Source organism: Hippoglossus stenolepis, chromosome 14 (genome assembly GCF_022539355.2).
Source record: "Hippoglossus stenolepis isolate QCI-W04-F060 chromosome 14, HSTE1.2, whole genome shotgun sequence".
Lineage (NCBI taxonomy): Eukaryota > Metazoa > Chordata > Actinopteri > Pleuronectiformes > Pleuronectidae > Hippoglossus > Hippoglossus stenolepis.
The window spans coordinates 16,150,854-16,176,303 of record NC_061496.1 but is presented as its reverse complement, the minus strand read 5'-3'; the positions used below and the strand labels follow the sequence as shown (position 1 = coordinate 16,176,303).

The window sequence follows — 25,450 nt, the reverse complement described above, 5'->3', positions numbered from 1 at the left end:
ACACACGATGACATGAAAGCGAGGCAAAAACCGAGGGCCTTTTGAGAAGATTGCTTTTCATGGGGTCTGAAAACGTGTGTGTGTGTGGCTGGGCTCACATGGGGGGACCGCTCGCTGCGCGCACATTCTCTCCCCAGGGCCAGGGGTCCGCGCTGACAACATCAACAAACGGCCCAGAAAGCCGCATTATGGTGGATTAGGGAGACCGGTGAAAAATGCTGCTACAAATTAGCAACGAAAGTCCCAAAAGGACCGTGGGTATATCCTTGTTCACTTTCAATTACGCACCGCCGAGGCCCGCTAACATGCCCCATTCATTTAGGGAGTGACTGTGCTTTACAAAGCGAGCGAGACAAGAGGGATACTTGCGCACTGTTGCGTGATATTCATGATGTTATTTACATCGAGTCGTGTTTGAAATATTCAAACTGAATTTCGTGGTGATCTTTTGATGCTTAACTCACTGCAAGTCTAATCGAGTTTGTCTGATCCTTTTGTTGCAAGTGGTCACGTCTGCATTTATTATAATGGTGAGCTGATTGGAACAAGAATTAATATTAAGGTTTGGCCTTAATGCGTAAAGAGTAGCCTTCCTCTTCGTGCGCATGTATCCAATGGAAAATGTGCTCAATTGAAATCCTGCAACACTGAAATACATTTCAAAAGAATTCATTTTGAAGGTTAAAACATAAAAAAACAACCAATAATTTGATTTAAGCGAATTTAACTCGTGCTCTTCTGTTTACTCCATTATTTGTTTAACCCTTTTAGAGGAACTACATCTCTTAAGCACCAACTTTTCATGAAATAAAAAAAAAAAAAACGATTTTCTCTCTTTTTTCAAATTCACAAACATTTATTATTCTTGTCATTACAACAAAAATGACCTATGAACATTTAGGATTCTCTCTCTCTCTCTCTCTCTCTCTCTCTCTCTCTCTCTCTCTCTCTCTCTCTCTCTCTCTATTGGCAACACATGACATACGTTATGTTTCACAGATTGAATCGTGAAATAGATAAGAACGAACAACAGTTATAAGGGTTGAGAGAGGTAAAGCGCTCTTTTTTATACCAACAAAAAAAACCACACAGCCTAAGTGTCCAACAACATGAAATGATATTGTCACAAATTCACCATGTAGGAGATATTCAGAGGGGTGGGTGGGAAATGGTCATTGTGTCAGAAGCCCACCCTCCCCTCTTTCATCTCCATGTGCTTTCTAAGAAAACCTGAGTTTGCCGTCTCTTGTCAGCCTAAATATGTCAACAACAACAGTGCCATTTTTTCTCACGATGCACAAAAAGAAAAGGAAAAAAAGCATAAATCATGATAGAATTCTCAATTATAATTTTTTTTAAATCGTGAATCATCCCCCATATAACCACGGGTGACACCTTTAACTTATAAAATAACAGGATCGTTGTTTTTTTTGTTTTTTCCTCCCACTGACAAATGAAGGCCACATGGCAGATTGCAGGCCCAGCATTGTTTGAAAAAAGATCCCTCTCCTTCTCTACCCTTTGTCTCTCCATATTATACACATATTTACAAGCCATAAATAAAACTTTCTCTCCTCTCTTAACATTGTTAGCAAATTTGGAAAAACACTCTTATGTCAGTCAGAATGTTCCGCCTACCTTCACGTGGGACTGTGCCACAGGTGGCTTTTGAATAAAATGTTTTCAACGGGCATTTTGTTGCTTTTGTGTCTCTTTTTTCTTTTTCCTTTTAGAAAGGACAAGTGTTCATGTTCGGGGGTTTGCTGGTAAAAGTCTCACTCTGTGGCCCAGGCTGTAATATGCTGTCCTGTGTTAGGGTCAAGTGACTGGAAGCGGAGGCCAGAGCTGGGGTCAACATGGCCAGGATCTGCGCCTGGCTGCCCGGCTGCGCGCTGTAGGAAGAAGCGGAGGAGTTGGCTGCGCCGATGATATTGTCAATGGAGAACGAAGGCCGGCTCGGGGTGCTGGAGTCCGTCTTGAGAGGCGCAAGAGAAGGGCTTAGTTGGGGGTAAAAGGGTTTTCTTAAATCAGCGCCTAAAAGCGAGGGCAGGGGATGCGGCGCAGGGAACAGTGCGGCTGATGAGGGCAAGGTGCAGGGCGCGTTGGGGAACGGGAAGGAGCCACCTGTGTGGTGTGGGTGATACGGGTTGTGAGCTGCGTGGAAGCTCTGCAGCTGAAGTCCATAGTTGTATCCATACGGGCCGTATCCAAACCCGGGTAGGAAACCACCGACGTCCCTGAGGATTTCGTTAGTTTGATGCCTCTTGAAGCGCTTCCTCCTGCGCAAGAAGCTCCCGTTGTCGAACATGTCTGCGGAATCCGGGTCGAGGGTCCAGTAGTTGCCCTTCCCGGGATTGCCGGGCTCCCGCGGGATCTTCACGAAGCAGTCGTTCAAGGAAAGGTTGTGGCGGATAGAGTTTTGCCACGCAGGGAACTTCTCCCGGTAGTAGGGGAATCTGCTGCTGATGAACTCGCAGATCTCGCTGAGAGTGAGCCGTTTCTTGGGGCTCTGCAGGATGGCCATGGTGATGAGGGCGATGTAAGAGTACGGTGGTTTCACAAGTGCACTTTTTCTGGCTTTGTCCCCGATCACGGTGCCAGCCTCTGCGCTGGACCCCATCTGCTCTGACGGACAGTCGGAGCTGCTGAGCCCGGGAGAGGAAACCCTCTCTGCCGCGTTCTGGGAGTAATTATCGTCGGAGTCATTGTCCAAGTTGAACTCGTGGTGAATGTACTTTCCGTCTTTCCCCACGGATATGTCACCCCCGACCACGTCGATGTCCACATCTTCGGACAGTGCTGAGCTATCGGACATATCCGTCCCTAAAGTCATCCTTGGAGACGCCGCTTCTCTTCCTCCACTCTCCCAGATTTCCTCCTCCTGTGGTCCGGTGAGGCTTCAGAGCGAGAGCGCGCGCACACACACACTCCCCCGTACAACCACACCAGACTTGTGCTGCAGCTTTATCTCCAACTATTGAATGCACACATGGCTAGAATCTATTCAAAAATAGAAATAACTCTTTGACCTGTGGCTTGGGCGATTCCTGGTCGTCCGTGGCTGGTCAAGCGGGGCCGTGCGAGGTCCTCATCCAGCGAACAACTTCTTGGTTTTCACGCGTAAAAAAGACAATCAGAGATCATCGATCTTGCACCGATACACACTTCAGTTGTCTTCAGTCCGCAATTGATTCCGCCCGCGATCGGTTTGTGCTGTGGGTCAATTTATAAAGCTACTTCTGGAAATCCAAGTATCTTTCCAAAATATCGTTTACGCACGGGATTGGGTAGGTATCCAGCCAGACTTGTCACACTATCCTCCTTAGCTCTCAAAAGGTATTTATAGGGCCACGCTGGTCACGTGGTCTTTGAGTCACCGTTACCAGGAACTGGACGCGATTACTTTGCAACAAGTAATATCAGACCATGGTTCTTGAAATCATGTTTGGTTTGAAACAAATGAAGTTAAAAATAAAAACAACAAATCTGTGGATCTCGTCGGTTGTTCGGATGTATATAATAATTTCGAGTTGACATTTATTTGGTATTGTGGAAATCACCTTTACTCTGTACTTGATCAATATATTATCGACCTAGACTGTTCAAAAATAGGAATATGTATAAAAATGCATTTCAAACAAATTATGTCTCACTGACCAAATTATGACACTCATTATTTTTTATTTTTTTATTTTTAGTGTATTAGTGGATGATGATGACTGAGATTTTTATTAAACAGCCAGCAAACACAATACTGAGTATTCAAATCTCGTTTACGTTGATTTGTTTATAGGGATATATTTCTAACATACAAGATATTATTATATTATATTATATTATTATTATTATTATTATTATTATTATTATTATTATTATTATTATTATTATTATTATTATTATGTCCTTTTCAAACATTATGTATTTGGTAAATTCAGAAATGGATATTTTCTCGTACTTAGTGTATGCATATAAAAAGATATTGCCATATTTGCTTTGTTTGACGTTTAATTGATATGTTTTTACTTTTATTTGCACCCGTTGTGGGTCATTTCTGCGTCTCCTTTGGTCCCTAACAAAATGGTTGATTTAGCTCGTTTTAAATTCCTCCGTATAAAAGATTTTGGCCCGTCGTCTGTTCCCAGATCACTTCTCACGGGTTTTGGATTTTCCTCGTTGAAAAGTCACAACATTATCCATGTGCATTTTCTGCATGGTTCTGCAGGGTGCACGGGGGCATAGTCCGCTGCAACCTGCTCCAATTCGTCTTCGTCAGAAGAGAAAGGCCAGCAGATGACAATGTGTAATGTGTGCGTAATGTGCGCGTAACGTGTGCGGGCTCATTTGGAGCAGGGGGGGACATTCCAGTTCATTACACCGCAGAGTTATTGTACTGGCTTTACATCAGCGCCTTATCTATCTTGCTGCTTGTCATTAAAATACGTTTTTAAACAATAACTACAATCCTCATTGTATTTGCTTTGCTTTTTTTTTTTATTTATTGAAGAAGACGACTGCTGCACTGAGGAATCCAGTTGAAGTGAAGCACGCCGCACCTTTAATACCCAGCAGAAGCTCCGACTGAGCCGTGTGTCCTCCTCCCTGACCTGCCTGTCACAAGCCTTTTAAAATCTGAAATAGATCCTGACACTTTCCTGTCAACTGCCCCACAGGGACCAGACTCTCTCCACGTCTCACAACAGGCTCATATAATTGCATATTTTTTATTGTAATGCCTTTATGTGGCAGAGGGTCTGTATTATATTTGTTTACTTGTTTATTTGTTTATTTGTTGATGTGTTATATTGTTTACTTTGCCTCCCACACTGTCTTCTGTTATGCGGATCACATAATAATGGGATGTCTTCCTTGGATATCAAAGCTGTAATTATTTATGTCTAGACTTGTTGATGTTTTTGCTGTTTTGCAAACCAATATTGTATCTGTCAGTAAAACACGGGCTACGTCACCCATTCAAAAATACACGGGCCTATTTTTCGTGCAGTCTTTAAACTAGATTATTAAAAAAAAGGATTATGAGTGTTCGTTTACATTTATTCAGGAAAACTGTGTAGTTGCTCAGATTTACTTTTATAATTTCTAATGAATCAAAATCTTCTTATTATTCAAATTTAAAAACGCAAGCAGCTGAATATAGTATTTCAGGTTCTACAAGTTTTCAAAGGCTGACAATTCATGAGCCGTCATCTGCCTTTGAGCAAGGTTTCCTGTCACAGCAGTTTGTGGTGTTGATGCGCCCCCTGGTGTTTGCAAAGTAATAATACTCGAATTGAATGGCATTTGACGCAAGAGTAACTTCCCATGTAAAACTAGAAAAATAGTAAAACTGTTTTGAATGAGGTGGAATAACTAACAGCTGCGGAGATATTCTAAGATAACAAGAAATTGGCAAATCAAAATTAAGTCAAATGGCAGTTATGGGGTCGCTCTATATTAATGTGATCCAGAAAGAAATGTGGAAATATTGTCTCTATTTAATATGATATTGTCTATCAAGGTCAAATATAAAGTACAGCAATTCTTAATTGAATGAAATGCACAAGAATCAGAAATTAAGCAAAGTTTATAGCACTGTTCACAGGCGCTAGTTAAAAAGTGATTCACAATCAAAGTGATAAAATAAGAAAAAAGTTATAAAGACAAACCTTTAAAGGTTCAGTGTTTAGAATTTTGTGACATCTAGTGGTGAAGTTGTAGGTTGCAGCTGAATACCCCTCACCTCACCCTCCCCTTCCAAACATGAATGAAAACCTGTGGTACCCTTCAGTTGTCATAAAAACTCCAAATGTTTTTAATTTGTCCAGTCTGGGCTATTGTAAACAACATGGTGGCGTCCGTAGAGAGGACCCGCTCCCGATGTAAAAAATTAAGTATTTAAATATAAAGGCCCCATTCTTGGGTAAAGAAAACAACAATTTGTACAATTTAGATGAATCACACAAGTGAAAACATCACTAGGATTACTTAACGTTCAATTTCTGCCAATAGATCCCTTTCACCTAAATCTTACATACAGAACCTTTCACCAGGTTCTTAAATCTATTTAAAACTTATCATAAACTCCACCAGTTCTCCCCAATAAAAGTTTTCTCTCTCTTGCCCTGTGTCTATAACCTTTAACTCTTCATATACGGAACCAACGTTTATTGAACTAACACAACAGAACAACACTGGGAGAAAGATGAAATCATTAATTTAACAATGAGTAGGAAGCAGAAGAAGAGAGTGCTACAACAAACAATAAAACTAAAGTCAAAGATTTAATAGCAATATCATTTCAGGTTAAGACTTTGTTAGAATTGTTGACATATATAGAGCCAACCAACCAGATCCTTCTTACAAAATTAACATTTGGAACATTAATATCTGCTTAGTTGATTGAAAAACTTATTTGCAACAAATGTACAAACTGCAAAGCAAGCCAATATTTTAAGAGTGAAAATTCAACATCTTTTTGCTTTTGCTTCCATCTAGTGGTGGGAACTTCTCACCTGGAGCAGCCGTTTCCTCCAGGTTCTCTGTGCACATAAGGCAGCATGTAGCCCATCGACTGTTTGTGATGTGGCCTCAAGGATTTGATCTGATTCATAACAGTCGTCAGACAAGCAACTTTCAAGTAACCTGTAAACGTGTTGCAACTTACGCATGGAAATGAAAAGTCACATTCTGGATTGATGGAAATGCTGATCACCCGCATGTGCAAAATTATATCAGAGGAGTTTTTTTCTTGTTAACGATTGGTCACAATATAATTTCTTTATTGACTTGTTTTTAACAGTTGTGTTTTCTTTTTGTTTTGCTTTACATTTTTGAATTCAGACAAGTACACCAATTTGGAATATGACTTCATGTTGCACATCATCCAGGCTTCACCAATTAACTATGATTAATGTTCAGTTGATATTTTCATTTTCAACAGAAAACTAATTAAAGAAATTCAAATCGGAGTAGTTGTTGATAAATAGATTGATAACCAATGATTTGTCATTGTTTTTTTTTTTTATTATGACTCCTCAAAATATTTACATGTGTTTCCACAACCACCAAACCGAAAATATTATGAGGATTTAAAATTTAAAGATAGGAACTAAAAGTTATGTAAAACATATTTTGGTTGTGGCAAGAACTTCATGTGATCTTATCTTGTCCTGTCCGTGGATGTGCAGTGAAGTGCTGGTGCATTACACAAGTGTGTCATACAAATATTGTAAAAAATACTGTATCAGAAAATATTAGTGAATGATTGTCCTATAACAAAGCTTAGAAATGAGAATTTCTAATACAATGATTATTGCTGAAGTGATCCTGAAAAGAGCAAAAAGACAAATTGAGTTAAATAAGACATTTTTAAGTGGAAAACAAAAACTAATTATAAGGCAAAACTCTTAGCTGTTACCGTTCAACCTGCAAGTTAAACTGTGATAAAGATTATTATTATTATTATTATTATCTCTGAAGTGATATTAAAAGTGTAAAAGAAAATTTACAGGCTACTTGTGATTCTTTTACATGTGTTGTTTGTACTGGCAAGACGATTTCTCCCAGTTTTTAATGACAGGCCTTTATTTCAGGTTTCAAACCAAGTTAAAGCTGAATAGATGGTTTTGTGTTTTACAGTTTGAGAGGTTACAACTCAACAACTACTCCGGTAGTCTGTAATCTGTTTTTTAGTGAGATGATGATGATGATGAATGTTGTTATTTGTTTCTAATTACTGACTCTAACTTTTACATCTGTTCTGCTCATAATAGCCTATTTGCTATAAAGGTTTAATATGTTTTTTAATATCATAATATATGTGACACACATGCCATGTGTTTACCTTGTGTTAGTGAAACAAGGCTAACATTAAACATGTAATTTGTCTTACCACAGGCCAATATTTAAAGATCGGAAGTTGGGTGCAACACTTAAATAATAATCATAAAAATACCTTATTTGTCTAAATATGATTTTTTATTTTCAGTTCAGATTTGTAGTCCTGTTGCCAAAATCTGAATAAACTTTATACAAATGATAGTTGTTACTGATCAGTGGAGCAATATATAGGAAAAACGATTTGAATCAACCTTCTGGAACGGAATCACTTAGAATTACATTTAAATAGTCAAAAAACAAAGACAACAATTATTTAAAAAATGCATTTATTTTCAGAACACCTGTCTTCACCAATAAAAACACTTGTCTTTTACTAAAGTTTTTATACAAACTATTTACATGAAAAATAACAACTGACGAATAATATAACGAACTTTTTTTTAAAAAACTGTAAAACACAGGAAAATATGAACGAAATGTGTCACAATAAAAAACATTAAAGTCGACATACAGTCATGGAATGTGTCAAACGGATTTAAATGGCTTTACACCTTTTAAATAGGAATGTATTTGCATGAGGCTCGGTCATTGTGAGTCATTTCGTTTCTACTTTTGGAAAAAGTAAAATTAAGTCTTACAGAAACGTATATTGAGAAGCAATATTCAGCAATTTAAGACATTTTGGAATATATATAATATCCCAATAATATTCTGACAGGGGCCATTTATGTTTTACTATTCACAATTAGGCCTGAATATGGATTCAGGCCTAATTGTGTTTCATTACGCATGGACTCACTGGGCATCTTTTTCAATGTGGGACTATTTAACCCATATTTCTGTGAATAGTTTGGACCTTTTATCGCAGATAAAGTCTCACATGTACCGGTCTAACCCTGATGCAAAGTTGGCTTGTCTCATGTAGGTGTTGTTGTAGGAGTTCATGGGGCTGGAGAGGCCCAGCAGCTGCTCCGTGTGCTCGGCGCAGGAGCCCGGGCGCAGGGCCGGCAGGGAGAGCCGGTTGCCGGAGCAGTAAACCTGGGAGCTCCCCGGGGAGAACCCGGACTGGTTCATGGCGGGCAGGTTTGGAGGAGAGGCCGAGGATGAGTAGGGGTACCCGGCGACCAGATTGGAGCCGATGTTCCCGCTGTTCCTGCCCAGCATGTTCCCCGAGGGGTTGATCGACTGGTTCTGGAAGCACGCAGACGGGTCGGTGCCGGTGACCGAGCAGCTGGAGGTCATGTTGCCCAGGTCACCGCCACCCAGCCCCAGCGCCTGGGAGCTGAGGTCCCCCCCCGGGCCGCTCTGCACCACCGACTGCTGGCTGATGATGTTGTCGATGCTGAACATGCGCGGCTGTCCCTGGCCGACCCCCGCGGAGGTCTGGTAGTGATGCAGCATGGCGGGATGATGCGGGGATGTGGCCGTCAGCTGGGAGCCATAACCAGACCCTATCCCGGCGTACAGGGTGTTGGGGTACGAGGGTCTGCCCATTGGGGTTGGGGTAAAGGCGCTGGAGCTCTGCATGTACCCGGGGTAAGTGCTCACATCTGTGCGCTTGAACCTCTTCCTCCTCCTCAGGAAGCTCCCGTTGTCAAACATGTCCTCGGCGGCGGGGTCTAAGGTCCAGTAGTTGCCTTTACCTGGTCTGCCGGGCTCCCGGGGGATCTTCACGAAGCAGTCGTTGAGGGTGAGGTTGTGGCGGATGGAGTTCTGCCACTTCTTGGAGTTCTCCCTGTAGAAGGGGAACCGCTCCATGATGAACTTGTAGATGCCCCCCAGGGTGAGCTTCCTCTCCGGGGAGTTGGCGATGGCCATGGCGATGAGGGCGATGTAGCTGTAGGGAGGTTTCCCCCTCTGGACGGGCCTCTTCCTCCGGCGGCTCCCGGTGGGCAGGTGCTCCTCGGTCTGGCCCAGGGCGGCTCCGTCCTCCGCGCCGGGGCTGGTCCCTCTGGGCTCGGACTTGATCAGGATGTTGTCCTTGCTGGTCCGGGCCTGCAGCATCAGGGGCGGCGCAGGAGGCAGCGGCGAGTCCAGGCTGACGTTTGGAGACAGGACGACAGGACTGGCCTCGGCGGGCGAGTGCTGCGTCTCTGCGGTCATGTTGCACATGCCAGAGAAGTAAGAATAATTTGCCAGATTCATAAAAGAAATAATGTAAAGGCTCCAAATCTTCAGCTGAGGGGGGGAAATACCCGAATAAAAAGAAAAGTCAGGCACGGACTGGTCCTCTTCTGTCCAGTAATAGCCCAGACTGTCGTGCCCTGGTGTTTGTGTGTGTTAGTCCAGGTGAGAGAAAGGCGTTGACAGCTTTATAAGGCAGGGCAGGAATGACGCCACTGGCTCTCTGGTGACGATGGAGGCAGGAGGACAGAGCCCAGAAGAAAAGTTTAATATTCCCTCTGACTCATAGGAACCTATAAGTTCTACTGTGATATCATGTTAAACACTAAAGTACATGATTTCGCAGTTATGGAGTAAAATGTTTGAGGTATTATTCATTGTTGTCTTATTAGTTTTCTGTCCTTTGGTGTCTTGGGGTTAATGGGATTTTTAGGAATTAGTTAAAAAAAAAACTTTATTTTACAAAACGGCCTTTTATCACCTTTTAACAGTCCAGATAAAGCATTATATCCCTCAGCTAAGGGCCCCCTACAAAAGTGGTGCCCAAACTGACCCCCTTGAGGATTGTGAGACACAGAAGGAGGGTGGTGATGATTAGGAGATGATTTCCTAAAATCAAAAACAATTTAAAAACAATGTTAAATATCTTATTTAGACTATTTAACACACAAATAATCACTAACCCTCTCAAGTTTCTTCATCTCCACGTGGCCCCTGAGGTGATTACGACAGATCGGCGACAGCATCAGTTGCAGCAGGTTAATTTGACAGCACCACAGGAAACATTGAAACGTGTGCACGTAGGTGAATTTTTTATGAACTTTTTATGAACTTTTTATGAACTTAAATGAACATCCTTTGAGATAATGGGGGTTGCAAGTCTCTGGCACAGTTATTTTGGGGGACGGGGGCAGAAAGGTTCCAGGAAAATATTCCAGGAACCCCCCTCATGTATGTCCCTCAATTTGACATATCCTATTTACAATGTAAGATACATGTTTTAGAAAGATATTAGACATGTGTGTATTATAGAGCTTTTCTCACCACGTTACAACTGAATGTCCAAATATCATGATCATTTTAGTGGATGAATCTGGAAGCTTTTCACAGACCTTCTACAGGAGTGAGACACAGAGCCCCACATGAGATCCACTGGCCTATATTGCTCCTGATAATACCTGCCGTAGTGATGTGGAAAACCACAGCGGTTGCTATTTGGAGCCTTTAATGTTTAACAGAGATCCATCAACGACCTCTTCTATCTCCGACTCTGCCGCGCTGCTGTCCTCTCCGGGCTTTCAGCGGCAGCTCTGTGTCTATCCAGGGCAGAAACAACACCCGCAGAGCTGCTCTGTGCTACTACAACCCAACTGCCAATCCACCAATTGAAAAATAATAACAAGCCACTGAAAACAAGCAATTGAGCTATCAAAGCTTTTGGGGAAGAAAAGTAAATATCCCTTCATTTCAATTTCATTTTTGGAGAGTGATAATCAAACAGCGCCCTGGCCCGGAGAGGAGAGGTGTTATCTTATGGATTTTCGAAGTGAAAACATAGCTCCGCGCACAATTGGTATGCAGACAACAGCCTCCAAACACAAGCGTGAGGATGGTGCTTCTAATTGATTATTTAGGCAAATGGAGGGTTGAAGTTAATTACAAAGGGTAAGATACACACAGAGGTGACCTGCTGCCATCACTTTCAACAACACAACACAGGGAGAGGTGCTGAGGATTGTCGTGAGCGATACCACGATGTCTGGGTTGAGTCCAGCAGGCAGCAGGGCAGCCTCAAGTTGCATGGACGCTTATGAGCCTAATGACAAATCAGGATAACCTGAAAAACAATGAATTAGGTAGTTTCCATAGACAAAGACGAAAGGGACATTGTAGTTTAATGGGTCTTAAAATGATTTGCATCATATACCACAGCCTTTATAGTCCCCGTCAATCTACTTTATTACTTCGAAGAGATTTTAGATCAAGTTATTAGATTAGTTTTTTCATCTGCCATTATCAAAACACCAAAAAAGTGAATATCCTGAGGAAGAATGATGAAGAATCTATGTCAAAGTCCCTTATTTCTTGACAATATAGCATACGTATACTGACCAAACACCTGATTTAAGTTTATGCTGACGTTTCCTTTCATTTATCACCAATTTGAGCCTCTGCATTCATACAGGTTCATTGATTCATGATTGATATTTGAGACACTATTGTTATCCGTCCCTCTGGCAGGGATGATGCAAAAATGATCCAACCAAAGTCATTAGTCATAACTGCTCACTGTTTCCCCGACACCCTCGCTCCACCAACACAAAGTGCCTGGTAGCCACCCACCCACCCCCCCTTCCACCTCCACACTCACAGATGACTGGACCCCTCCCCGACCCAGCCGCAGCTCAGACGACACTAAGCCCGGCTAGCTACTCATGGCTAACAGCTTCAGACAGGCGTGGGAGCGGGACTGTATCCAAGCAGGATCTGCCCCCAGAGCTGTCAGGTCAGGCAGGACAAACAGGGGCTCAGGCCAGGAAACAGGCCCTCTGCCTCGGGGCCTGCGGCCTCTTGTTAATCCCCTCCCCTCCCGAACCGCCCCACCACCCGCCCAGAGTCTCCCCTATACACACCTCAACGCTCCCTGTACCCTCGTCCTGTACTGTGGTCAGTGTATGTGTTTACCATTTTTACCCACAGTATTCTACACAACCATGAACCAACATGCACGTGCGTATGTTAGTGAATGATTGTCTCCAGTTCCACCAAGTGTTACTGTAAAATAAAGATGTCTGATGTCTGCTATTTTACTGCCAAATTATGGGCCTGTTTGTATCCTGTAAGAGCCGAGAGCCAATTACAATGATGGAATGAAAACTCCTTATATCCTCAAATATAAAAAAAAAAGTCATCCTGTGAGAATCACGATAAATAGTCACAATTGGGTTTGGTATTGCTGTTATATAATACAGCTGTAATCTTGTAATATTCCTTTATTGCACAAAAATACACATTATTGTCTCAACTGGTGTATTAAGCATTTCTAACTGTTGCCTTAACCCCATTTTAATGTATAAACCTGATCAAAGAATAGAAAATATAAGGTAAAAACATATTAGTCTGAATATGCAGTTTTGGTATGTTGGTATTAATTACATTATTGTCACCTAAATAAATGATGACGCATAGACCAACATATGAATATTTAAAAATCCTGTTCATGTTCTGATGAATTTTGTAGATAAAGAAAATTACATTTAGTGGTAGTAAGTCCTCATTTTCTCAGCCAAGTTCTACACCAAGGATACTTTTAATAAATGACTTCACTCCAAATAGAGACAGTTTCTATTTGGATTAAATTCTTTATATATTTGCTTGCTCTTATACAGAAAACTAAAAGTGCGAAACAAAAACAGAAGTTTTATCTCAACCATTAGCTTGCAGTTTCTATGACAGACAGAAACCCAGTAAGACATTGTTGCAATAGCAGTTGGATGTTTGTGCTTCTCTTAAACATTGCAACCAACTCTTTCATTGGTGACCCTAAATATTGAGTCTTCTTTCAAAATTGCAGAATGCAGTCTACGTCTGTGCATTTGAAGGCTTGCAGGGATGTGCGTTGCATTCCCTATTCTCCAGTTTTCTGTATGGTTTTCTCTGGTGGTAGTTGGTCTGCAGCTTCTCTTCCCCTTGAAATCCTGAGAAATATAAAGGGACAGAGCGACAAATGGAGTTGCTGAGCAAACACTTGGGCTCCATTCATTCGCAAAGTGGCTCCAGGGGACGGCTGGGGGGGGGCATGAGAAAAACAGGGGGAATAAAAGAGTGACAGACAGAAAGGGAAAGAGAGAGAGAGAGAGAAACACACGAGAGAGTGCAACCTTTTTCTTGCTCAAGCTCATCAAGTACGGGCCAGGGCTCCTGAAAACGTAGGGATTACCAGGGTACAGGGGCTGCGCTGGACAGGGCCGCCTCTGCTCACTCCTGCACTGCACGCTACACTGCCCTGCTAAAGCACCGCACATGGTTCTCACACACACACACACACACACACACACACACACACACACACACACACACACACACACACACACACACACACACACACACACACACACACACACACACACACACACACAGCCAGTCATGCTTGCTTATAGGGTGCTCATCCTTCATTCGCAAAAATTCACATGGGTGCTAGGCATAGAGATACGAGTACAAAAGACACAGACTCTTATATCACGAAGCAACACGTGCAAGTATCTTTAACTTAATTGTCATTTGAATGCCTCATTTGAATGCCACATGCCACATTTAAGATTAATCAGTGAGAAACTTCTTTGACCTGGTATAGAAAGATGCTGCAGTTCTTCAATTCTCTCTCCGCTGAGGAACATGAACCTTTGACCTGCACTGATGTAAGGAAATCCCCCAGCATCCAGCACCTCAAGCAGGCATGCTGCAGGGTTCATCCTCAATAGTGAACACCAAGCTGAGGTCACATCCTGAGAAGATAAGCACTGTCTTTAAGCAATTAGGAGGTGAGCGACACACACGCATGAGGTGGAAAACGAGCCTTCGGGACGTCTGATGGCTGTGGTGTTTCTTTGAGACTGCTTTCAGCCCTCTATGAGGACATGAGGTGTAAGAAAGAAATTAAGTCCAGAAAGGATACAACAGCACGCACATCCAAACTTGAGGTGCTGGACAGAGGCGAAGAAAAACCAGTAGTCGGGAAAAGTTCGCCCACAAGTGGAAATGTTTTATTTTACCTCCCAGGCACAGGCCCTTTCTGACCAATCTACCCAAATGACTACTAAAATGAGAACAAAGATAAATAAAGTAAGATAAAATTGATGTAATGTTAACAATAAAACATTTTATAAAGGTAAACATTTCTAACTATACTGATTACATACAAATTATAATGATAATATTATACATTATTACAAATATGTATGGTGTCTCTCCTTTGTCCTTATATCTGAAGAAGGGCCTGTGCTGGAAACGTCCTGGGAGGTAAAATAAAAAGTTTGTGAGAGCATCAACTGATCTGCAGGCATTTCTCATCTTCTAGGAAATACAGAGAATCATCCAACTCTTCTTTACACATGAACTCTTACATCAGTCGTTTTCAGAGTGACTATTGGGTATTGTCGTTTGTCCATTCTTATAAAGCTGTTGCTGTGGTCATGTGACCCCCAAAGGAATACAACCAAAGTGCTCAGATTTGGAAATTTGTGTGAAATTAAATGATCAGTAGAACCGCCAAGATTTAATGAAGGTAAGAAGTAAACACTGTCCTAATACTCCACTGCTCACCACAGTGAGCTAACACAGAGAAGCTTACTGACTTAACACTGGGAGCTTCAGGCTGGGTGCTTAGATTTCTCCTCAGTTGCTTTCCTGTAGCGAGGGCCACTGGTACAATTAAGATCAAACACATGAAATCGTACACCTGTCTGCTCTTCAGAGGTGAGGTGGCCAAAAATAAAAGGGCACTTCTACACCAGGAAAGGACTGAAGTGTTTTTGCTGCAGAGTAAGAAGAAACAGACCCTCTGTATTTTAGGATCCTGATCAAAATGTTCCTTTTTGATAAAGCTTACATGGAGCTGGCTCAGGTCGGCTTTGGAGCAGTTATGCAGCTGTTTTGAAGTATGACTCCTAGAGAATCAATTGCCCAGATGCTGACTGGCAACCACTACAGCATGTCCTGTAAGAACACTATGAGACAGTGTCCTCTACTAAAGAGGTTTAATGAAACAAGGCAAGTCTACAGTCCTCTTCTCGTTCCATTATAAATGGTAATGTGTGGTTTCTACAGAGAGAACAGGAAATGAATCCAGGAGGTCAACTAGTACACTGAATCCAAAATAACAAAAATCATTTGTAAAGATTTGCTTGCAATTAGCATGACAAATATCTCAGAGAAAGAAGGGGCACTTGACGACATCAGCAATACTCAGCAGTAACTGCAGCTATGCAGCGACTCTACTGGAACTTGCAATGCTACCTTGCACCCTTGGGCCAGAGCTTGTGTGTGCGTGCATACGTGAACATGGCTCCAGGCAGGAGAAGATCAGTGGACATTTAGGCTAAAAACATGATGTAAATGTATCCTATCGAGTCGAATTTGAATGTCAGGGCTTACGGACACTTGGATGACACCACAGGAGCAGTATGGAGGCATTTTAGTTTTATTTGTGTGGTCCCCCAGTTCCTTCAATTGTATTGGATTTGGCTGCAACTCATGAATGTTGTAAATATTGTTATTTTGTACATGTGACGCCTATTTCACTTCTGTCCGTCTTGGGAGAGGAATCACTCAGATTCCTCTCCGGAGGTTTCTGCATTTTTCCTTGTTAAAAGTTTTTCCTCACTCTCATCTCAGTACAGATTGTCGAGTCAAATTGTGGTTATGGGCTGTAAAAAATTGATTTAAAATACATTAAAAGGGTAAACTAGGGTAAATGGTCAGAGGACTAAATGAGATTACAACTATTTCTTACATGTACCCACAAGCAAATGCATAATAATCAGATTTAGAATGATGGGTTTTTTCTCAGATATCCAACCAAATGCTGCAAATACTGTTATTTGGTTTTAACTGTATAAGGCGATGTTTATCCAAGGCATTCCTGGATGCCTATGTGGACCAGACTGCCCGACTGGGTAGTGATGAGTAACAGCTTACCGCAAAGGGAAGAGGGGCTGGTGTGTGGGCTGCACGGCTGGTTTGTGTGAGTGTGCATGTGTTAGGAGAGCGCAACACAAATTTTCTTTCACTTCACCCAGAACACGAGTTAAGCTGTTTCATCTCACATTTTTATCGCCCTGAAATGTGGCAAAATTGAGTATCAGTGAGGTCACAGTGACATAGACGGATCGTTCATCGGACGTCAGAGTTTCGGAGCAGAGAGAGAGGCACGAGAGGTGGGCTCAGAGAGGAGACAAGGACCCTCATTCAGCCTCTCCGTGTCTCTATACTTCTGTCTTTCAGCGTGCACTTCTCACTCTTTCATTTCAGCTCCTCAGCCTTGGACTCGATCTCATCTTTTTACTCCAGAGAAAAGTAAAAGGAAACCACGACGCCAATAAATAGGTTTATACTGTAAAAGCAAAAAAACATCAATATCAAAATAAAGGAGTGAACGCTGCTCGTGTCGGGCTCATCATCAACAGCAGCAGTTGTTCACCTCAGAGCAGCTACTGGTCGGGGCATTGCATGGTGGTGAGAGATGGACAGCCAGCATGCAGTCACGCAGCAGCCTGCCTCAAGGCTTTATTACACTGAGAGAGAGTAGAGCGACGATAGCACCGGGCCTTTACACAGGCTGATAAAGTGGGACGGACACACACACACACAAAATTACAATTATTGTGCCAAACGTAAATGTTCAACCTTCATCATTCAAGATTCATTAAAGCTGAAAGGTCATGTTATCCAGAGAATAGAAAATCTGATTCATCTAATTAAAAATAATATCATATGTAAAAAATATTACAAGATAGTGAAGGATGCAGAGTAAAATTCCTGTTAAATTATTACTTTACATTTTCAGCAACCAGTGTTTTCCATCTCTAAACCCGGAGGTTTAACCATCCAAGTCTGTGGAAGTGACTTGGGAAAGAAGTAGTGGACCAGTGTTTACCACCCAGTCCCACACCCACTCTCCGCCTATTGTCCTCCCTGTTGTCCAAGACCAGCTCAGACCGGTGGGATCAGCACCCATTATGTCCTTTAAGACTTGTATACACAGTCACCCAGTAAACTTACAGGTAGGAGAATTTGCTGAGCTGATGTGCACACAAACGGGATGAAGATGCATACATGCAGGTACATGCACATGAGGGGTTATCATCTCCACTGGATGACAGTGATCAAAATCAAGGCTTGAAGTTGCACTTCTCCTCTGTGTCTGTGTGGGTACCCTCAGGGTGCCCCAATTACACACATGTAAGTTAGATGGACAGGGGACAGTATTTCCTGCATGTACTAAATATCAGTCAGTCGTCACTATTATTCCTGTGATGGTCTAGTTACCTGATCAGTGTTTACACAGCTTTCCAAGGACTCACTGGTGAGGACTGGTCTGATCCTGCAGACTCTTACACCCATCTAGTGGTTACTAGGACAACTGTGGGTTTCCACGCCACCTGAAGTCAACGCAGAGCAAATGTTGCATTCTTTCTCTAACATTTATTTTTCAATCATGCAGTAAAATGTCAAATGAACTGTACAACAGAATCCAAAAGCTGTGCGTATATCATATAGCTCCCACGAGCATTTGTTTATTTTGTTTACAACTTGGATGATTAAAAAGACATTACTGCAGGAGGAGAGATGACATGTGAAGCTAAAATCGAATTCACTATCTATCTATCTATCTATCTATCTATCTATCTATCTATCTATCTATCTATCTATCTATCTATCTATCTATCTATCTATCTATCTATCTATCTATCTATCTATCTATCTATCTATCTATCTATCTATCTATCTATCTATCTATCTATCTTTCTGTCTATCTATCAGCATATTCACTACTTTTGCACAGAATTCTCAGCGGGAAAAGCTCTCACAATCTCACAATGGGGTTAAAACAGTGTATTTGAGTGTATTTCTGTGTCACATCCGAGTTCTGCACTGGGCTGGGTACCTGGAGTTAACCTGCGAACATTCAGTGTAACAGGTCAATTTACATATTCATGTTAATTAATAGTTAATGGTAAAAATGAACTAGGTGTGGCTCAGCTGTGGGTAAAACAAACATGAGAATGATTTTTGTCAGGCAGATTAAAAAACAGAGAAGCAAACTCTTCTGGGAGTCAGTCGCCTCTTCTCAGTGGGTTTGGTGTAAAAGACGCATTAATGATATTTAATTTTGGTCCTCTCAGTTGTCTCTTTAAGAGCATGAAGACTCTACTCATCACCACAATGATTCACACACTAATTGATTCACAACGATATGTGAACTCCTATTGTCGACTTGTGATGTATTTAAATATAGAAACTAACAAACAAAACCAACACTGTAGTAATATATAAGAATCATGAATCATTTATTTATATTCAGAAAAACACACAGATAAATGTTATACATATATTATTGTATTATATTATAGTAGGGAGTGGGTGGGTTAAGAAGGGATGAAGTGTACAAGGTTTCAGGGCAAACGTCCTCTCATTCCTCTCTTCTTTGGAGGATAATCTGTCTTCTGTTTCAGGAGTTCATCTTGGTCCTCCACCTTCTTTGTCTCCAGCTGCTCCACCTTGCTCCTCCACTTCCTCTTTACGCTGTCCAGCTCGGCGGCGAAGTACAACTTGGTAGAAGCTTGTCTTTTCCTGAATTCCTTTTTCACCAGCTCCTCCTTATGTCTGACTTCATCCTGGAGCTTTGTGTGTTCACCTTTTAGTTTGTGAACTTGAGTCTCATTTTCTTTTTCGACGGCCTCCATCTCACTGCTGCTCACTCCCTCAGTCTGAGTCATCTCCTGCCGCAGCCTTGCCTCCTGTGTCTCTGCCTGACTTTTGTTCACCTCCTTTTCTTTGACCGTGAGCATGGCCAGGCTGTCAAGGTAGGCATTGGTTTGAATACGCCGTCTCTTTGTTTCGGTGACGATGAGCTCGTCCTTCTTTTTCAGCTCATCTTCAAGCCTCCTCTGTCCGGTCTTGAGCAGGTTGACCTGCTTCTTCAGATCCTCCGCCTCTCTGCTCCAGCTTGTTTCAGGCTGAACCGGCTCCTGGTGCAGACGAGTCTCCAGAGTCTCACATTTGGCCTGATACTCAGTGAGCTGGTTCAGGACGTCCACGAAGGCCCTGAAGCGAGCACGCCTTTTCTTGGTCTCTTTTCGTAAGAGTTCATCTCTTACTTTCAGCTGCTCCTGGAGCTGCTCAACCTGCAGTTCATCTTGCTCCTCCACCTTCACTGTCTCCAGCTGCTCCACCTTTCTCCTCCACTGCCTCTCTACGCTGTCCAGCTCGTTCTCCGTGTCACTGAGCTTGTGCTGGGAGGCGAGGTACGACTTGGTAGAAGCTTGTCTTTTGCTGATTTCCTTTTTCACCAGCTCCTCCTTATGTCTGACTTCGTCCTGGAGCTTTGTGTGTTCACCTTTTAGTTTGTGAACTTGCTCCTTCAGAGTCTCATTTTCTTTTTCGACGGCCTCCACCTTACTGCTGCTCACTCCCTCAGTCTGAGTCATCTCCTGCTGCAGCCTTGCCTCCTGTGTCTCTGCCTGACTTTTGTTCACCTCCTTTTCTTTGACCATGAGCATGGCCAGGCTGTCAAGGTAGGCATTGGTTTGAATACGCCGTCTCTTGGTTGCGGTCACGATGAGCTCGTCCTTCTTTTTCAGCTCATCTTCAAGCGTCCTCTGTCCGGTCTTGTGCAGGTTGACCTGCTTCTTCAGATCCTGTTTTTCCTGGTCGACCTCCACCTCTCTGCTCCAGCTTGTTTCAGGCTGAGCCGGCTCCTGGTGCAGACGGGTCTCCAGAGTCTCACATTTGGCCTGATACTCAGTGAGCTGGTTCAGGACGTCCACGTAGGCCCTGAAGCGAGCACGCCGTTTCTTGGTCTCTTTTCGTAAGAGTCCATCTCTTTCTTTCAGCTGCTCCTGGAGCTGCTCGACCTGCTCCTGCAGAGACGAGTTTCCCTCTTCGAGAACCTTAATCTGACCGTTAGCTTGGAAGAGTTCCGCTCTGAGGCTCGTCACACTGTCTTGGTGCTGCATGGTCGACAAAGAAAAGCACGTCAGAAACTTGGGCTCAAGTTTGGTTGAGGATCGTGGAGAGTTCAAAATGCTTCTGCTCTCTTCAGGATCGTGGGTGCAACTGACGTTTGTCTGCAGCTGATGAAGTGCAACATTGTTTTTCCGAACATTCTGATTAGTTGTCGTAGTAACCTCCTTTGATCTATAGCATCACACTTTTTGTTTTTTTTCAACTCTTTTTATTTGAATTTTTCAATGCCATGACATACAATGGTCATAAACAGTAACTGATACAGCAGGAGTGTACAGTAGTATGTCAGTAATAGCCTTGACCCATGCCCCCCACGATATGTGAACTCCTATTGTCGACTTGTGATGTATTTAAATATAGAAACTAACAAACAAAACCAACACTGTAGTAATATATAAGAATCATGAATCATTTATTTATATTCAGAAAAACACACAGGTAAATGTTGTACATATATTATTGTATTATATTATAGTAGGGAGTGGGTGGGATAAGAAGGGATGAAGGGTACAAGGTTTCAGGGCAAACGTCCTCTCATTCCTCTCTTCTTTGGAGGATAATCTGTCTTCTGTTTCAGGAGTTCATCTTGGTCCTCCACCTTCTTTGTCTCCAGCTGCTCCACCTTGCTCCTCCACTTCCTCTTTACGCTGTCCAGCTCGGCGGCGAAGTACAACTTGGTAGAAGCTTGTCTTTTCCTGAATTCCTTTTTCACCAGCTCCTCCTTATGTCTGACTTCATCCTGGAGCTTTGTGTGTTCACCTTTTAGTTTGTGAACTTGAGTCTCATTTTCTTTTTCGACGGCCTCCATCTCACTGCTGCTCACTCCCTCAGTCTGAGTCATCTCCTGCCGCAGCCTTGCCTCCTGTGTCTCTGCCTGACTTTTGTTCACCTCCTTTTCTTTGACCGTGAGCATGGCCAGGCTGTCAAGGTAGGCATTGGTTTGAATACGCCGTCTCTTGGTTTCGGTGACGATGAGCTCGTCCTTCTTTTTCAGCTCATCTTCAAGCCTCCTCTGTCCGGTCTTGAGCAGGTTGACCTGCTTCTTCAGATCCTCCGCCTCTCTGCTCCAGCTTGTTTCAGGCTGAACCGGCTCCTGGTGCAGACAGGTCTCCAGAGTCTCACATTTGGCCTGATACTCAGTGAGCTGGTTCAGGACGTCCACGAAGGCCCTGAAGCGAGCACGCCGTTTCTTGGTCTCTTTTCGTAAGAGTTCATCTCTTACTTTCAGCTGCTCCTGGAGCTGCTCAACCTGCAGTTCATCTTGCTCCTCCACCTTCACTGTCTCCAGCTGCTCCACCTTTCTCCTCCACTGCCTCTCTACGCTGCCCAGCTCGTTCTCCATGTCACTGAGCTTGTGCTGGGAGGCGAGGTACGACTTAGTAGAAGCTTGTCTTTTGCTGATTTCCTTTTTCACCAGCTCCTCCTTCTGTCTGACTTCATCCTGGAGCTTTGTGTGTTCACCTTTTAGTTTGTGAACTTGCTCCTTCAGAGTCTCATTTTCTTTTTCGACGGCCTCCACCTTACTGCTGCTCACTCCCTCAGTCTGAGTCATCTCCTGCTGCAGCCTTGCCTCCTGTGTCTCTGCCTGACTTTTGTTCACCTCCTTTTCTTTGACCGTGAGCATGGCCAGGCTGTCAAGGTAGGCATTGGTTTGAATACGCCGTCTCTTGGTTGCGGTCACGATGAGCTCGTCCTTCTTTTTCAGCTCATCTTCAAGCGTCCTCTGTCCGGTCTTGTGCAGGTTGACCTGCTTCTTCAGTTCCAGTTTTTCCTGGTCGACCTCCACCTCTCTGCTCCAGCTTGTTTCAGGCTGAGCCGGCTCCTGGTGCAGACGGGTCTCCAGAGTCTCACATTTGGCCTGATACTCAGTGAGCTGGTTCAGGACGTCCACGTAGGCCCTGAAGCGAGCACGCCGTTTCTTGGTCTCTTTTCGTAAGAGTCCATCTCTTTCTTTCAGCTGCTCCTGGAGCTGCTCGACCTGCTCCTGCAGAGACGAGTTTCCCTCTTCGAGAACCTTAATCTGACCGTTAGCTTGGAAGAGTTCCGCTCTGAGGCTCGTCACACTGTCTTGGTGCTGCATGGTCGACAAAGAAAAGCACGTCAGAAACTTGGGCTCAAGTTTGGTTGAGGATCGTGGAGAGTTCAAAATGCTTCTGCTCTCTTCAGGATCGTGGGTGCAACTGACGTTTGTCTGCAGCTGATGAAGTGCAACATTGTTTTTCCGAACATTCTGATTAGTTGTCATAGTAACCTCCTTTGATCTATAGCATCACACTTTTTTATTTCTTTTCAACTGTTTTTATTTGAATTTTCCAATGACATGACATACAATGGTCATAAACAGTGACTGATACAGCAGGAGTGTACAGTAGTATGTCAGTAATATCCTTGACCCATGCCCCCCACAACCCACCCAAAACCCACCCAGCTCAGGTCGGGCCCTGACCGGGACAAACAACACTCCAACAGATGTCCACAAACACACACACACACACACACATACAGAACAACGGCTGCCGAGCAGCACAATAAAGAAAATAAATTAAATTAAATTTTAAAAAAGGGGGGTAATACTAATTACGTATGTATGTATATTGAATAAATGGATAAGTAGAAGGGGGAGGGAGTGGGATTAAGGGGTGCACAGCTACCACAGTAGTACAGGAGTGTGGGGTGTAGTAGGAGTGAGTGAGAGGCTTCTTCCAAGTCCGGAGACAGATTAAGAGCGTTAAAAAAGTCAAGGAAAGGGCTCCATGTATCTTGGAATACCTTGGTAGATCCTGAAAGTGAAAATCTAAGTTTTTTCGAGTTTTAAATTACAGAGAACTTCCTTAATCCAGCGGTCGTGTGTGGGGGGACGGGTGAGCTTCCAATTGAGTAGGATCAGTAGCATCACACTTTTAACTGTGCTTTGAAAATGAACTACATGATAAACACACTTTAAACAGCAAGAAAATATAAACATTTTTATCTGAGTTGTTTGTTTGCACATATGTAAGTACCTCAAAATGTAGCCAACTCTATCTATTTATCTATCTATCTATCTATCATATTTGTCTATCTATCAGCATATTCACTACTTTTGCACAGAATTCTCAGCGTGAAAAGCTCTCACAATCTCACAATGGGGTTAAAACAGTGTATTTGAGTGTATTTCTGTGTCACATCCGAGTTCTGCACTGGGCTGGGTACCTGGAGTTAACCTGCAGACATTAAGTGTAACAGGTCAATTTACATATTCATGTTAATTAATAGTTAATGGTTAAAATTAACTAGGTGTGGCTCAGCTGTGGGTAAAACAAACATGAGAATGATTTTTGTCAGGCAGGTTAAAAAACCGAGAAGCAAACTCTTCTGGGAGTCAGTCGCCTCTTCTCAGTGGGTTTGGTGTAAAAGACGCATTAATGATATTTAATTTTGGTCCTCTCAGTTGTCTCTTTAAGAGCATGAAGACTCCACTCATCACCACGATGATTCACACACTAATTGATTCACAACGATATTTGAACTCCTATTGTCGACTTGTGATGTATTTAAATATAGAAACTAACAAACAAAACCAACACTGTAGTAATATATAAGAATCATGAATCATTTATTTATATTCAGAAAAACACACAGGTAAATGTTATACATATATTATTGTATTATATTATAGTAGGGAGTGGGTGGGTTAAGAAGGGATGAAGGGTACAAGGTTTCAGGGCAAACGTCCTCTGATTCCTCTCTTCTTTGGAGGATAATCTGTCTTCTGTTTCAGGAGTTCATCTTGGTCCTCCACCTTCTTTGTCTCCAGCTGCTCCACCTTGCTCCTCCACTTCCTCTTTACGCTGTCCAGCTCAGAGGCGAAGTACAACTTGGTAGAAGCTTGTCTTTTCCTGAATTCCTTTTTCACCAGCTCCTCCTTATGTCTGACTTCATCCTGGAGCTTTGTGTGTTCACCTTTTAGTTTGTGAACTTGAGTCTCATTTTCTTTTTCGACGGCCTCCATCTCACTGCTGCTCACTCCCTCAGTCTGAGTCATCTCCTGCCGCAGCCTTGCCTCCTGTGTCTCTGCCTGACTTTTGTTCACCTCCTTTTCTTTGACCGTGAGCATGGCCAGGCTGTCAAGGTAGGAATTGGTTTGAATACGCCGTCTCTTGGTTTCGTGTGACGATGAGCTCGTCCTTCCTTTTCAGCTCATCTTCAAGCCTCCTCTGTCCGGTCTTGAGCAGGTTGACCTGCTTCTTCAGATCCTCCGCCTCTGCTCCAGCTTGTTTCAGGCTGAACCGGCTCCTGGTGCAGACGAGTCTCCAGAGTCTCACATTTGGCCTGATACTCAGTGAGCTGGTTCAGGACGTCCACGAAGGCCCTGAAGCGAGCACGCCGTTTCTTGGTCTCTTTTCGTAAGAGTTCATCTCTTACTTTCAGCTGCTCCTGGAGCTGCTCGACCTGCAGTTCATCTTGCTCCTCCACCTTCACTGTCTCCAGCTGCTCCACCTTTCTCCTCCACTGCCTCTCTACGCTGTCCAGCTCGTTCTCCGTGTCACTGAGCTTGTGCTGGGAGGCGAGGTACGACTTAGTAGAAGCTTGTCTTTTGCTGATTTCCTTTTTCACCAGCTCCTCCTTATGTCTGACTTCGTCCTGGAGCTTTGTGTGTTCACCTTTTAGTTTGTGAACTTGCTCCTTCAGAGTCTCATTTTCTTTTTCGACGGCCTCCACCTTACTGCTGCTCACTCCCTCAGTCTGAGTCATCTCCTGCCGC

The 25,450-nt window shown here is 43.1% G+C and overlaps 2 protein-coding genes across 2 annotated transcripts; both read right to left on the bottom strand.

Annotated features, from left to right (window-relative positions):
• Positions 1 to 831: 831 nt before the first annotated feature.
• foxd2 (forkhead box D2) lies at positions 832 to 3,313 on the bottom strand. Its single transcript, XM_047343230.1, has one exon. The coding sequence runs from the start codon at positions 2,831 to 2,833 to the stop codon at positions 1,730 to 1,732; it is 1,104 nt and encodes a 367-aa protein (XP_047199186.1). The 5' UTR covers positions 2,834 to 3,313; the 3' UTR covers positions 832 to 1,729.
• Positions 3,314 to 8,712: 5,399 nt separating this feature from the next.
• On the bottom strand, positions 8,713 to 9,981 carry foxe3 (forkhead box E3). Its single transcript, XM_047343147.1, has one exon. The coding sequence runs from the start codon at positions 9,979 to 9,981 to the stop codon at positions 8,713 to 8,715; it is 1,269 nt and encodes a 422-aa protein (XP_047199103.1).
• Positions 9,982 to 25,450: the final 15,469 nt, after the last annotated feature.

What these genes read in the sequence shown, in the direction of transcription:
- foxd2 (XM_047343230.1), bottom strand. Translation starts at nt 2,833, where the DNA reads ATGACTTTAGGGACGGATATGTCCGATAGCTCAGCACTGTCCGAAGAT.
- foxe3 (XM_047343147.1), bottom strand. Translation starts at nt 9,981, where the DNA reads ATGAATCTGGCAAATTATTCTTACTTCTCTGGCATGTGCAACATGACC.